A 13,249-nucleotide genomic window follows, 5' to 3' on the forward strand; every position below is an offset into this window, starting at 1 on the left:
GGGCATTTTTACTGGGATTAAATGTCAGGAAGTGTGAAAAACTGAGTTTAAATGTATTTGGCTAAGGGGTATGCATCTTCCTACTTCAACTGTATAGAGGTAGATATGTATTGGGCTATGGTGACTAGTCATCACGATATATGATAAACAGAGTAGCAGCATATACTGTATGTCTGTATGTGAGTGGGTGAGTAGAGTCAGTATAAATGTATATGCATATTATGTGTGTGTGTGAGGAAATGGAGTGACTGTGTGTAGGGCCCTGTGAGTGTGATTTTCTTTTTTACATATATAGGTCAACTCAGATAGTCCATGTAGCCATTTTGTTAGCTATATAGCAGTCTTATGGCTTGGGGATAGAAGCAGTTCAGGAGCTTGTTGGTGTCAGACTTGATGCACTGGTACCGCTTGCTGTGCAGAAGCAGAGAGAACAGTTTATGACTTGGGTGGTTGGAGTCTAACTTTTTTGGGCCTTCCTTTCACACTGCCTGATATAGAGGTCCTGGATGGCAGGAAGCTCAGCCCATGATGTTCTGGGCTGTCGCACCACCCTCTATAGCACCATGCGATCGAGGGCGGTGCTGTTGCCTTACCAAGCAGGGATGCAGCCAGTCAAGATGCTGTCAACGGTACAGCTGTAGAACTGTTTTTTAGGTTTGTCCCGAAAAGGCAGGTTTCAAACACAAACCTTCACAGTAAGGTACATTCCAGTTACCCTACACACCCTTGTATGTGTGCATCACTTTATGTGTGCCTCGTCTGCCGGGGCCATCCTTCCAAATATCGTCTCTTTAATTTCCCGAGGGTAAAGCATGACAAATATACATGCGGATCACTTAGAGGAACCGTTGACATAAAAACACAGCTAGATACTAAAAACAGGCTAGAGCCTTTATTGCAAAAGACATAAGATAGTAATTATACAGTGATAGTGTGATACAAAAATAGAACAACTTTTCACAATGATAAAGTGTAGCACCATGTGATGGAAATCCAACCCCTGGCATGGAGAAGATAGTCCATGTAGGATAATGTACATGTGGACCCATTAAAGTGAGACTCAGCCATATAACTTTTGCCATGAACCATGAACCTCAGATATTGCAGATAAGCGCATGTGCATGGGTGCATTTCACACTGCTGCAACGTGATAGCTGCGAGACCAAAACAGCGAGAAGTTTAGCCTCACACTGTTTGTTGTTGCGGAAGTTGGCCTTCAAAATACATATATTATTTTACAAACATGTAGAAACTTTTACGCCATATATACAAACATGTGTACCAGAACTAAAACATTCCTGGGTCTCATTTCATATTCACTCATGTCAGAGGAACAACCACTGCCCTCAGGTAGCTAAGTGACTACTAAGGGTTGTTATAGTATTGGGCAACTAGTCTCTTCTGAGAAGAGAAAATCAGTGGGGTTATCGCACGCGCTGAGACATGTGCAGTGGGGTTATCGCACGCGCTGAGACATGTGCAGTGGGGTTATCGCACGCGCTGAGACATGTGCAGTGGGGTTATCGCACGCGCTGAGACATGTGCAGTGGGGTTATCGCACGCGCTGAGACATGTGCAGTGGGGTTATCGCACGAGCTGAGACATGTGCAGTGGGGTTATCGCACGAGCTGAGACATGTGCAGTGGGGTTATCGCACGAGCTGAGACATGTGCAGTGGGGTTATCGCACGAGCTGAGACATGTGCAGTGGGGTTATCGTACGAGCTGAGACATGTGCAGTGGGGTTATCGTACACTCTGAGACATGTGCAGTGGGGTTATCGTACACTCTGAGACATGTGCAGTGGGGTTATCGTACACTCTGAGACATGTGCAGTGGGGTTATCGTACACTCTGAGACATGTGCAGTGGGGTTATCGTACACTCTGAGACATGTGCAGTGGGGCTATCGTACACTCTGAGACATGTGCAGTGGGGCTATCGTACACTCTGAGACATGTGCAGTGGGGCTATCGTACACTCTGAGACAATAACTTCCGGCGCCGACTGAGATGGCCGCCTCGCTTCGCGTTCCTAGGAAACTATGCAGTTTTTTTACGTGTTATTTCTTACATTAGTACCCCAGGTCATCTTAGGTTTCATTACATACAGTCGAGAAGAACTACTGAATATAAGATCAGCGTCAACTCACCATCAGTACGACCAAGAATATGTTTTCCGCGACGCGGATCCTGTGTTCTGCCTTACAAACAGGACAACGGAATGGATCGCTTGCAGCGACCCAAGGAAACGACTACGAAAAAGAGGGAAACGCGGCGGTGTTCTGGTCAGACTCCGAAAAAGGGCACATCGCGCACCACTTCCCAGTATTCTTCTTGCCAATGTCCAGTCTCTCGACAACAAGGTTGATGAAATCCGAGCAAGGGTGGCATTCCAGAGGGACATCAGAGACTGTAACGTTCTTTGCTTTACGGAAACATGGCTTACTGGGAAGACGCTATCCAGGGCGGTGCAGCCAACGGGTTTCTCCACGCATCGCGCGGACAGAAACAAACATCTCTCTGGTAAGAAGAGTGGCGGGGGCGTATGCCTCATGACTAACGGGACATGGTGTGATGAAGGAAACATACAGGAACTCAAATCCTTCTGTTCACCTGATTTAGAATTCCTCACAATCAAATGTAGACCGCATTATCTTTCAAGAGAATTCTCTTCGATTATAATCACAGCCGTATATATCCCCCCCAAGCAGACACATCGATGGCTCTGAACGAACTTTATTTAACTCTTTGCAAACTGGAAAACATTTATCCGGAGGCTGCATTCATTGTAGCTGGGGATTTTAACAAAGCCAATCTGAAAACAAGACTCCCTAAATTTTATCAGCATATCGATTGCGCAACCAGGGGTGGTAAAACCTTGGATCATTGTTACTCTAACTTCCGCAACGCATATAAGGCCCTGCCCCGCCCCTTTCGGAAAAGCTGACCACGACTCCATTTTGCTGATCCCTGCCTACAGGCAGAAATTAAAACAAGAGGCTCCCACGCTGAGGTCTGTCCAACGCTGGTCAGACCAAGCTGACTCTACACTCCAAGACTGCTTCCATCACGTGGACTGGGACATGTTTCGTATTGCGTCAGATGGGAATATTGACGAATACGCTGATTCGGTGTGCGAGTTCATTAGAACGTGCTGCCGAAGATGTCGTTCCCATAGCAACGATAAAAACATTCCCTAACCAGAAACCGTGGATTGATGGCAGCATTCGCGTGAAACTGAAAGCGCGAACCACTGCTTTTAATCAGGGCAAGGTGTCTGGCAACATGACTGAATACAAACAGTGCAGCTATTCCTCCGCAAGGCTATTAAACAAGCTAAGCGTCAGTACAGAGACAAAGTGGAATCTCAATTCAACGGCTCAGACACAAGAGGCATGTGGCAGGGTCTACAGTCAATCACGGACTACAAGATGAAATCCAGCCCAGTCACGGACCAGGATGTCTTGCTCCCAGGCAGACTAAATAACTTTTTTGCCCGCTTTGAGGACAATACAGTGCCACTGACACGGCCTGCAACGGAAACATGCGGTCTCTCCTTCACTGCAGCCGAGGTGAGTAAGACATTTAAACGTGTTAACCCTCGCAAGGCTGCAGGCCCAGACGGCATCCCCAGCCGCGCCTCAGAGCATGCGCAGACCAGCTGGCCGGTGTGTTTACGGACATATTCAATCAATCCCTATACCAGTCTGCTGTTCCCACATGCTTCAAGAGGGCCACCATTGTTCCTGTTCCCAAGAAAGCTAAGGTAACTGAGCTAAACGACTACCGCCCGTAGCACTCACTTCCGTCATCATGAAGTGCTTTGAGAGACTAGTCAAGGACCATATCACCTCCACCCTACCTGACACCCTAGACCCACTCCAATTTGCTTACCGCCCAAATAGGTCCACAGACGATGCAATCTCAACCACACTGCACACTGCCCTAACCCACCTGGACAAGAGGAATACCTATGTGAGAATGCTGTTCATCGACTACAGCTCGGCATTCAACACCATAGTACCCTCCAAGCTCGTCATCAAGCTCGAGACCCTGGGTCTCGACCCCGCCCTGTGCAACTGGGTACTGGACTTCCTGACGGGCCGCCCCCAGGTGGTGAGGGTAGGCAACAACATCTCCTCCCCGCTGATCCTCAACACGGGGGCCCCACAAGGGTGCGTTCTGAGCCCTCTCCTGTACTCCCTGTTCACCCACGACTGCGTGGCCACGCACGCTCCAACTCAATCATCAAGTTTGCGGACGACACAACAGTGGTAGGCTTGATTACCAACAACGACGAGACGGCCTACAGGGAGGAGGTGAGGGCCCTCGGAGTGTGGTGTCAGGAAAATAACCTCACACTCAACGTCAACAAAACTAAGGAGATGATTGTGGACTTCAGGAAACAGCAGAGGGAACACCCCCTATCCACATCGATGGAACAGTAGTGGAGAGGGTAGCTAGTTTTAAGTTCCTCGGCATACACATCACAGACAAACTGAATTGGTCCACTCACACTGACAGCGTCGTGAAGAAGGCGCAGCAGCGCCTATTCAACCTCAGGAGGCTGAAGAAATTCGGCTTGTCACCAAAAGCACTCACAAACTTCTACAGATGCACAATCGAGAGCATCCTGGCGGGCTGTATCACCGCCTGGTACGGCAACTGCTCCGCCTCAACCGTAAGGCTCTCCAGAGGGTAGTGAGGACTGCACAACGCATCACCGGGGGCAAACTACCTGCCCTCCAGGACACCTACACCACCCGTTGTTACAGGAAGGCCATAAAGATCATCAAGGACATCAACCACCCGAACCACTGCCTGTTCACCCCGCTATCATCCAGAAGGCGAGGTCAGTACAGGTGCATCAAAGCTGGGACCGAGAGACTGAAAAACAGCTTCTATCTCAAGGCCATCAGACTGTTAAACAGCCACCACTAACAGTGAGTGGCTGCTGCCAACACACTGTCATTGACACTGACCCAACTCCAGCCATTTTAATAATGGGAATTGATGGGAATTATGTAAATATATCACTAGCCACTTTAAACAATGCTACCTTATATAATGTTACTTACCCTACATTATTCATCTCATATGCATATGTATATACTGTACTCTACATCATCGACTGCATCCTTATGTAACACATGTATCACTAGCCACTTTAACTATGCCACTTTGTTTACTTTGTCTACACACTCATCTCATATGTATATACTGTACTCGATACCATCTACTGTATGCTGCTCTGTACCATCACTCATTCATATATCCTTATGTACATATTCCTTATCCCCTTACACTGTGTATAAGACAGTAGTTTTGGAATTGTTAGTTAGATTACTTGTTGGTTATCACTGCATTGTCGGAACTAGAAGCACAAGCATTTCGCTACACTCGCATTTAACATCTGCTAACCATGTGTATGTGACAAATAAAATTTGATTTGATTTGATTTGACATGTGCAGTGGGGCTATCGTACACTCTGAGACATGTGCAGTGGGGCTATCGTACACTCTGAGACATGTGCAGTGGAGTCAGCATCTCTTCAAAGATGGCTCCCTTCACGTTGGAGCCCCGAAGGTTAGCTTCCTGTAGATCACATCCAGACAGGTCACAGTTCTGAGAGAGAAGGGGAGAAAGAGAGGGAGGGAGCTATGTTTGAGAGGTGTTTTGTGTGTGTGTGTGTGTGTTTACCTCCAGGTCTGTGCCAGCCAGTGTAGCTCCTCTCAGGTTGCAGTTTTTCAGCTTGGCGTTCTTCAGTGTGGCAACTCGCAGGTTGATACCAGTCATCTGACTACCCTCCATGTCCACCCCCTTTAGGTTGGCACCTAACACACACACACACACACACACACATCAATACAAAGTATGACCAAAAAGGTATTGAACCTTGCAATCCAAGTGTGTGTGTGTTGAGTCAAATTTGTTTATAGGTGCGTGTTACCCTCCATGTTGGCTTTGACTCCAGCAGGGTCCTCAAAGTTACAGCCTCTCAGAGATGCACCCTCCGCATTAGAACACAGCATCTTAACACCCTGTAGGTTAGCTCCCTGTAACACACACACACATTAGAACACAGCATCTTAACACCCTGTAGGTTAGCTCCCTGTAACACACACACACATTAGAACACAGCATCTTAACACCCTGTAGGTTAGCTCCCTGTAACACACACACACACATTAGAACACAGCATCTTAACACCCTGTAGGTTAGCTCCCTGTAACACACACACACACATTAGAACACAGCATCTTAACACCCTGTAGGTTAGCTCCCTGTAACACACACACACATTAGAACACAGCATCTTAACACCCTGTAGGTTAGCTCCCTGTAACACACACACACACATTAGAACACAGCATCTTAACACCCTGTAGGTTAGCTCCCTGTAACACACACACACACATTAGAACACAGCATCTTAACACCCTGTAGGTTAGCTCCCTGTAACACACACACACACACAGCATCTTAACACCCTGTAGGTTAGCTCCCTGTACACAGCATCTTAACACCCTGTAGGTTAGCTCCCTGTAACACACACACACATTAGAACACAGCATCTTAACACCCTGTAGGTTAGCTCCCTGTAACACACACACACATTAGAACACAGCATCTTAACACCCTGTAGGTTAGCTCCTGTAACACACACACACATTAGAACACAGCATCTTAACACCCTGTAGGTTACAACAGAACACAGCATCTTAACACCCTGTAGGTTAGCTCCCTGTAACACACACACACACACATTAGAACACAGCATCTTAACACCCTGTAGGTTAGCTCCCTGTAACACACACACACACATTAGAACACAGCATCTTAACACCCTGTAGGTTAGCTCCCTGTAACACACACACACACATTAGAACACAGCATCTTAACACCCTGTAGGTTAGCTCCCTGTAACACACACACACACATTAGAACACAGCATCTTAACACCCTGTAGGTTAGCTCCCTGTAACACACACACACATTAGAACACAGCATCTTAACACCCTGTAGGTTAGCTCCCTGTAACACACACACACACACATTAGAACACAGCATCTTAACACCCTGTAGGTTAGCTCCCTGTAACACACACACACATTAGAACACAGCATCTTAACACCCTGTAGGTTAGCTCCCTGTAACACACACACACACATTAGAACACAGCATCTTAACACCCTGTAGGTTAGCTCCTGTAACACACACACACATTAGAACACAGCATCTTAACACCCTGTAGGTTAGCTCCTGTAACACACACACACATTAGAACACAGCATCTTAACACCCTGTAGGTTAGCTCCCTGTAACACACACACACATTAGAACACAGCATCTTAACACCCTGTAGGTTAGCTCCCTGTAACACACACACACACATTAGAACACAGCATCTTAACACCCTGTAGGTTAGCTCCCTGTAACACACACACACATTAGAACACAGCATCTTAACACCCTGTAGGTTAGCTCCCTGTAACACACACACACATTAGAACACAGCATCTTAACACCCTGTAGGTTAGCTCCCTGTAACACACACACACATTAGAACACAGCATCTTAACACCCTGTAGGTTAGCTCCCTGTAACACACACACACACACATTAGAACACAGCATCTTAACACCCTGTAGGTTAGCTCCCTGTAACACACACACACATTAGAACACAGCATCTTAACACCCTGTAGGTTAGCTCCCTGTAACACACACACACACACACACATTAGAACACAGCATCTTAACACCCTGTAACTCCACACACACACACATTAGAACACAGCATCTTAACACCCTGTAGGTTAGCTCCTGTAACACACACACACACATTAGAACACAGCATCTTAACACCCTGTAGGTTAGCTCCTGTAACACACACACACATTAGAACACAGCATCTTAACACCCTGTAGGTTAGCTCCTGTAACACACACACACACATTAGAACACAGCATCTTAACACCCTGTAGGTTAGCTCCCTGTAACACACACACACACATTAGAACACAGCATCTTAACACCCTGTAGGTTAGCTCCCTGTAACACACACACACACACATTAGAACACAGCATCTTAACACCCTGTAGGTTAGCTCCCTGTAACACACACACACATTAGAACACAGCATCTTAACACCCTGTAGGTTAGCTCCCTGTAACACACACACACATTAGAACACAGCATCTTAACACCCTGTAGGTTAGCTCCCTGTAACACACACACACATTAGAACACAGCATCTTAACACCCTGTAGGTTAGCTCCCTGTAACACACACACACATTAGAACACAGCATCTTAACACCCTGTAGGTTAGCTCCCTGTAACACACACACACATTAGAACACAGCATCTTAACACCCTGTAGGTTAGCTCCTGTAACACACACATTAGAACACAGCATCTTAACACCCTGTAGGTTAGCTCCCTGTAACACACACACACATTAGAACACAGCATCTTAACACCCTGTAGGTTAGCTCCCTGTAACACACACACACATTAGAACACAGCATCTTAACACCCTGTAGGTTAGCTCCCTGTAACACACACACACATTAGAACACAGCATCTTAACACCCTGTAGGTTAGCTCCCTGTAACACACACACATTAGAACACAGCATCTTAACACCCTGTAGGTTAGCTCCCTGTAACACACACACACACATTAGAACACAGCATCTTAACACCCTGTAGGTTAGCTCCCTGTAACACACACACAGTAACACACATCAAGGCAGGCTGAGGACAGGTCTGCCCGCTCCAGGTTGGCACCACTGAGGTTGGCGTGAGTGAGGTTGGCAGCTCTCAGGTTGGCCATCTTAAAGTTGATGTAGCGCAGGTCCAGGCGAGACAGGTCTGCACCGCTGAAGTTCAGACCCTGTATGTGTGTGTGTGTGTGAGAGAGAGATAGAGGGAGATCAAAGAGGACAGTGTCAGACAAGATGGAGCATAGCCACTGAAAACAGAAACATTTTGGTGAGTGTGTGCTACCTGACAGCGCAGCTCTGACTTGGTGGGTGTGGCCAACAGGAAACGTACAAACTCCTTCCTGGTTAGAGGGGAGTGGTCATCAGCAGGCTGGGAACTCTGGGAAGGAGAAAATATGGTGTAGTTAGGATAGACAAGCCTTATGCACACTTACATTATTCACACACACACCTTGATCAGGTTCTCCAGTTTCTCAGCCAGCTGCTCAATGCCGAAGAACCGAGCTTCCTCCAGGACCCCTGAGACAGAGAAAGAGATGAAGTAGCTATTAGTGTGTGTGTGTGTGTGTAAGTCCAGTGTGTACATTGTGAGTGTGTGGCATACCCAGTGGGTTGATGCCGTCATTGATGATGAGTTGGCCGTGTCTCAGGTAGTTGAGGATTGGTTCAAAGTAGCCTGGACTCCTGTCTATCAGGTAGGCACCCTGGGAGTCCTGTTTATTACCCCACACATCTACACACACACACACACACACACGGAATTCGGGACATGAAAATTGAGTGGAGGAGACAGGCAGTGAGTGGTGCATTGTGGGAGTGACATCATCACCTTTGTCTCGGAACATGTGGGCCAGCATGCTCGCTGGTTCTTTACTGACCAGAGTGCTCCTGAGGAGAAAACACACCACACAGGTTATGTGTATCAATAGAATGGAGTGGACAGACTGCAAGGTTGTCACGGTTACCGTGTGGTGGTGAAGCAGCAACCCCCAACGTTGAGCGTCAGCCAATCAGTGTGAGTTTGGAACCAGTCTGGACAATCAGGGTCATCCTGGGGGTCTGCACACTTTGTCTTACTCGCATCTGAGGGAAGTCATACAGATAGCAAGTACATCCCACCCAGATAGAAGCACAGAATATCCCACACTGATAGAGCTGTTGAGAGGTTGTAGTCAACTTACCATCAAAGGAGTCGCCCTCAGACACATACAGCACGTCATCATCCCTGCAGGACACACACACGGTGTTAGCAGTGAACAGAACTTTATCCTGCCTAGCTAGCTGATTAGTTCGGCTATGTCGCCAATTTTGAACTCACCTTATAAGCGTTATGTCGTCTATAAGACCACCTGTCCCGTTATAAACGCTGGAGGCTCGGATTCCCAGTTTACTGCTAGCGACGGACAGCAGGTCTGTCAGCGATCCATACAGCGCCACAACCTGCGGCAAAATACACACGAAGCCCACAGATACAACCCTGCGACAATATATATCTGGCGATGTACACTGACAAAAGACGAAACTGCTGGCAACCTAGCGTACCTACTGTGGTCAGATGAGATGTAGCTTGTAGCTAGCTACAGCAGTAGCTATGCAGTGATGTTATCTGTGCTGCCGTTGATATAGAAAGGGATCCGATAGGGTTCTCGGAAACTAGCTTACCTTGCCATTGGAAGACGTTCCGTTGACAAACAGAGTGACTCTCTTCATGATAGTCCTGGTTATTTAGCTGCTCGGCTTGAGTCAACTAGCTAAATACACCCGTTTCTGATTTTTTCGATTGGAACCAAAACATCCGCAATAAAATAAAAAGCTTGAAAAAGCGTTGCAACGATGTTGTCCAATCAACGATTAAAGAGTTAATGTTGTCCAATGGCGATGAACATGCAGTTACCGAGATGTCATTGGTCATAATTATTTTTTCTAAACAATTAATGCTTCCTTTCCTCGCTTCCTGTCCTTAAGCAGATGAATTGGCAACAAAAATGGCTAACAGACTACCAAGATACATCAGCAACCACTACGTTAACAGCATATATGGACTGACATCAATCAACAATAGGCAGTCAATCATTGGCCAGAAGTTCATCAACAGAGCCGCTCACAACCCATCATTGAAGGAAGCCATGGGAAAGGCCAAATGGACCACAGATACACCCATGTCCATAATGCTGAAGCTGACCTAGAAGAGAGGAAGAAAAAATACAAAAATGACCAAAAAACATGTGTGTATGAAAATGTGTAGATATATGTGAAAATGTGTAGATATATGTGAATGCACTCCTTAGCACCCCGACCCCTCTCCCCATGCACAACTGTGAGCTATAATTTTAATGACGTTCTTTTATCCCTAATTTTTTCTTTTTTCTTTTCTTTTTTACTTCTATTTTTAAAACAAAACACCACGAACTCATGTCAGGAAAAGCAAAAAGGCTAAACTAATCTACAACCGTTCTGATAAAAACCTTAGGGCATTCAGCCTCGGGGGATGCCTTGCTGACCACACCCTCCTTCCTTGCTCCTGGCCTGCCCTGCCTCTTCCACCAATCCAATTGTTTCTTATGGACAGAAAAGAGCAGAGGCTCTGAGCTGTCCGATCAGGTCCATTGTCTACTTGTGCGGAAAAATCATTGTTATCGAGCAATAATGACAAACCTGGCATTGACAACTTAGATGGAAAGCTACTGAGGATGGTAACTGACTCTATAGCCACTCTTATCTGTCATATATTTAATCTATATCAGCTTGCTGCCAACTCTAGGCAAACTGTTGGAAAAAAAGGTTTTACCAAATTTTTCTCTGTGAACAAATTAATACGACTTTCAGCAGGTATATAGAGATTGTCACCCAACATGTACAGCACTGACACATATGACAGATGATTGGTTGAAATAAATTGATAAGAAGATTGTGGGAGCTGTACTGTTCGATTTCAGTGCAGCCTTTGATATTATTGACCATAACCTGCTGTTGCGAACGTAGGTGTTATGGCTTTTCAACCTCTACCATATCGTGGAATCAGGGCTATCTATCTAATATAATTCAAAGGGTTTTCTTTAATGGAAGTTTCTCTAATGTCAAACATGTAAAGTGTGGTTCACTGCAGGGCAACTCTCTAGGCCCTCTACTCTTTTCACCAATGACCTGCCACTGGCATTAAACAAAGCATGTATAATGATCAACTATATTCACATCAGCAACCACAGCTAATGAAGTCACTGAAACCCTTAATAAAGAGTTGCAATCTGTTTTGGAATGGGTGGCCAGTAATAAACTGGTTGTGAACATCTCTAAAACTAAGAGATCTGTATTTGGCACAAATCGTTCCCTAAGTTCTAGAACTCAGCTGAATCAAATCAAATTGTATTTGTAACATGCACCAAATAAAACAGATGTACAGTGAAATGCTTACCTACAAGTCCTTGGCCAACAATGCAGTTTTAAGAAAAAATAAATAAAAGTAAGATAAGAGCTGTTGTTGTCTTACCAGTTGTTGCCTTAGCTAGCTCTCCCAATCAACACCAGTGATTGCTTTATGCCTCACTTTACCTCTCTCTCAAATGTCAATATGACTGTTGTTTAGGACAGTTATCATTGTTTTAGTTTACTGCGGAGCTCCTAGTCCCACTCAACATGCCTCAGATACCTCCTTTGTCCCACCTCCCACACATGCGGTGACCTCACCCAGCATAACTAGCCTGTCCAGAGATGCAACCTCTCTTATCATCACTCGGTGCCTGGGTTTACCTCCACTGTACCCGCACCCCACCATACCGTCTGTACATTATGCCCTGAATCTATTCTACCACACCCAGAAATCTGCTCCTTTTATTCTCTGTCCCCAACGCACTAGATGACCATTTATGATAGCCTTTAGCCGTACCCTCATCCTACCCCTCCTCTGTTCCTCAGGTGATGTGGAGGTTAACCCAGGCCCTGCGTATCCCCAGGCACTCTCATTTATCCCCAGGCACTCTCATTTGTTCAGAAGCCTCCTCACTAAGTTTGTTTTACTCACTGCTTTAGCACACTCTGCCAACCGTTATGTCCTTGCCGTGTCTGAATCCTGGCTTAGGAAGGCCACCAAAAATGCTGAGATTTCCAAACCCAAATACAACATTTTCCGTCAAGATAAAACTGCCAAAGGGGGAGGAGTTGCAATCTACTCCAGAGATAGCCTGCAAAGTTCTGTCATACTTTCCAGGTCTATGCCCAAACAGTTAGAGCATCTAATTTTAAATATTAATCTCTCCAGAAATAAGTCTCTCACTGTTGCCACCTGTTATAGACCCCCCTCAGCTCCCAGCTGTGCCCTGGACACCATATGTGAATTGATTGCCCCCCATCTATCTTCAGAGTTCGTTCTGTTAGGTGACCTAAACTGGGATATGCTTAACACCCCGGCAGTCCTACAATCTATGCTAGATGCCCTCAATCTATATAGCCCTTGGTTCACTCCAGAACTGACTGCCCTTGATCAGCACAAAAACATCCTGTGGCGGACTGCACTAGCATCGA

At 46.1% G+C, this 13,249-nt stretch overlaps 1 protein-coding gene and 1 long non-coding RNA gene across 53 annotated transcripts; one reads left to right on the forward strand and one right to left on the reverse strand.

Annotated features, from left to right (window-relative positions):
* Window positions 1-870: 870 nt before the first annotated feature.
* On the reverse strand, window positions 871-11,014 carry LOC118387413 (BTB/POZ domain-containing protein KCTD9-like). 3 transcript variants are annotated; one of them, XM_052525548.1, is made up of 13 exons: window positions 10,394-10,999; window positions 10,050-10,171; window positions 9,913-9,956; window positions 9,697-9,814; window positions 9,561-9,619; window positions 9,336-9,464; window positions 9,183-9,250; window positions 9,015-9,110; window positions 8,752-8,901; window positions 5,952-6,057; window positions 5,702-5,835; window positions 5,462-5,626; window positions 871-1,920 (listed from the first exon to the last, which is right to left on the reverse strand). In XM_052525548.1, the coding sequence occupies exons 1-12, from the start codon at window positions 10,439-10,441 to the stop codon at window positions 5,510-5,512; spliced, it is 1,191 nt and encodes a 396-aa protein (XP_052381508.1). In that variant the 5' UTR covers window positions 10,442-10,999; the 3' UTR covers window positions 871-1,920; window positions 5,462-5,509. The 3 variants fall into 3 exon arrangements, with proteins under 3 accessions (XP_052381508.1, XP_052381509.1, XP_052381511.1); XM_052525549.1 differs by lacking the exons at window positions 871-1,920; window positions 5,462-5,626; window positions 5,702-5,835; window positions 5,952-6,057 and adding an exon at window positions 8,108-8,227 and having other exon boundaries at window positions 10,394-11,014; XM_052525551.1 differs by lacking the exons at window positions 871-1,920; window positions 5,462-5,626; window positions 5,702-5,835; window positions 5,952-6,057 and adding an exon at window positions 8,438-8,558 and having other exon boundaries at window positions 10,394-11,014.
* On the forward strand, window positions 5,959-8,725 carry LOC127931818 (uncharacterized). 50 transcript variants are annotated; one of them, XR_008143146.1, is made up of 10 exons: window positions 5,980-6,104; window positions 6,219-6,332; window positions 6,536-6,647; window positions 6,738-6,913; window positions 7,028-7,201; window positions 7,312-7,367; window positions 7,426-7,593; window positions 8,107-8,386; window positions 8,438-8,605; window positions 8,660-8,725. It is a non-coding gene; the product is annotated as an uncharacterized LOC127931818 (long non-coding RNA). The 50 variants fall into 50 exon arrangements; XR_008143165.1 differs by having other exon boundaries at window positions 6,738-6,855; window positions 7,088-7,201; XR_008143145.1 differs by having other exon boundaries at window positions 6,798-6,913.
* Window positions 11,015-13,249: the final 2,235 nt, after the last annotated feature.

This window comes from Oncorhynchus keta, chromosome 9 (assembly GCF_023373465.1).
Source record: "Oncorhynchus keta strain PuntledgeMale-10-30-2019 chromosome 9, Oket_V2, whole genome shotgun sequence".
NCBI classification, from domain to species: domain Eukaryota; kingdom Metazoa; phylum Chordata; class Actinopteri; order Salmoniformes; family Salmonidae; genus Oncorhynchus; species Oncorhynchus keta.

Bases quoted from the DNA above. Each gene is read 5' to 3' on its own strand.
- LOC118387413 (XM_052525548.1), bottom strand. From the start codon at position 10,441: ATGAAGAGAGTCACTCTGTTTGTCAACGGAACGTCTTCCAATGGCAAG. The intron at 9,957-10,049 runs GTGAGTTCAAAA...TGTGTCCTGCAG, and splicing joins GACGACATAACGCTTATAAG to GGATGATGACGTGCTGTATG. The intron at 8,902-9,014 runs GTAGCACACACT...ACACACATACAG, and splicing joins AGTCAGAGCTGCGCTGTCAG to GGTCTGAACTTCAGCGGTGC.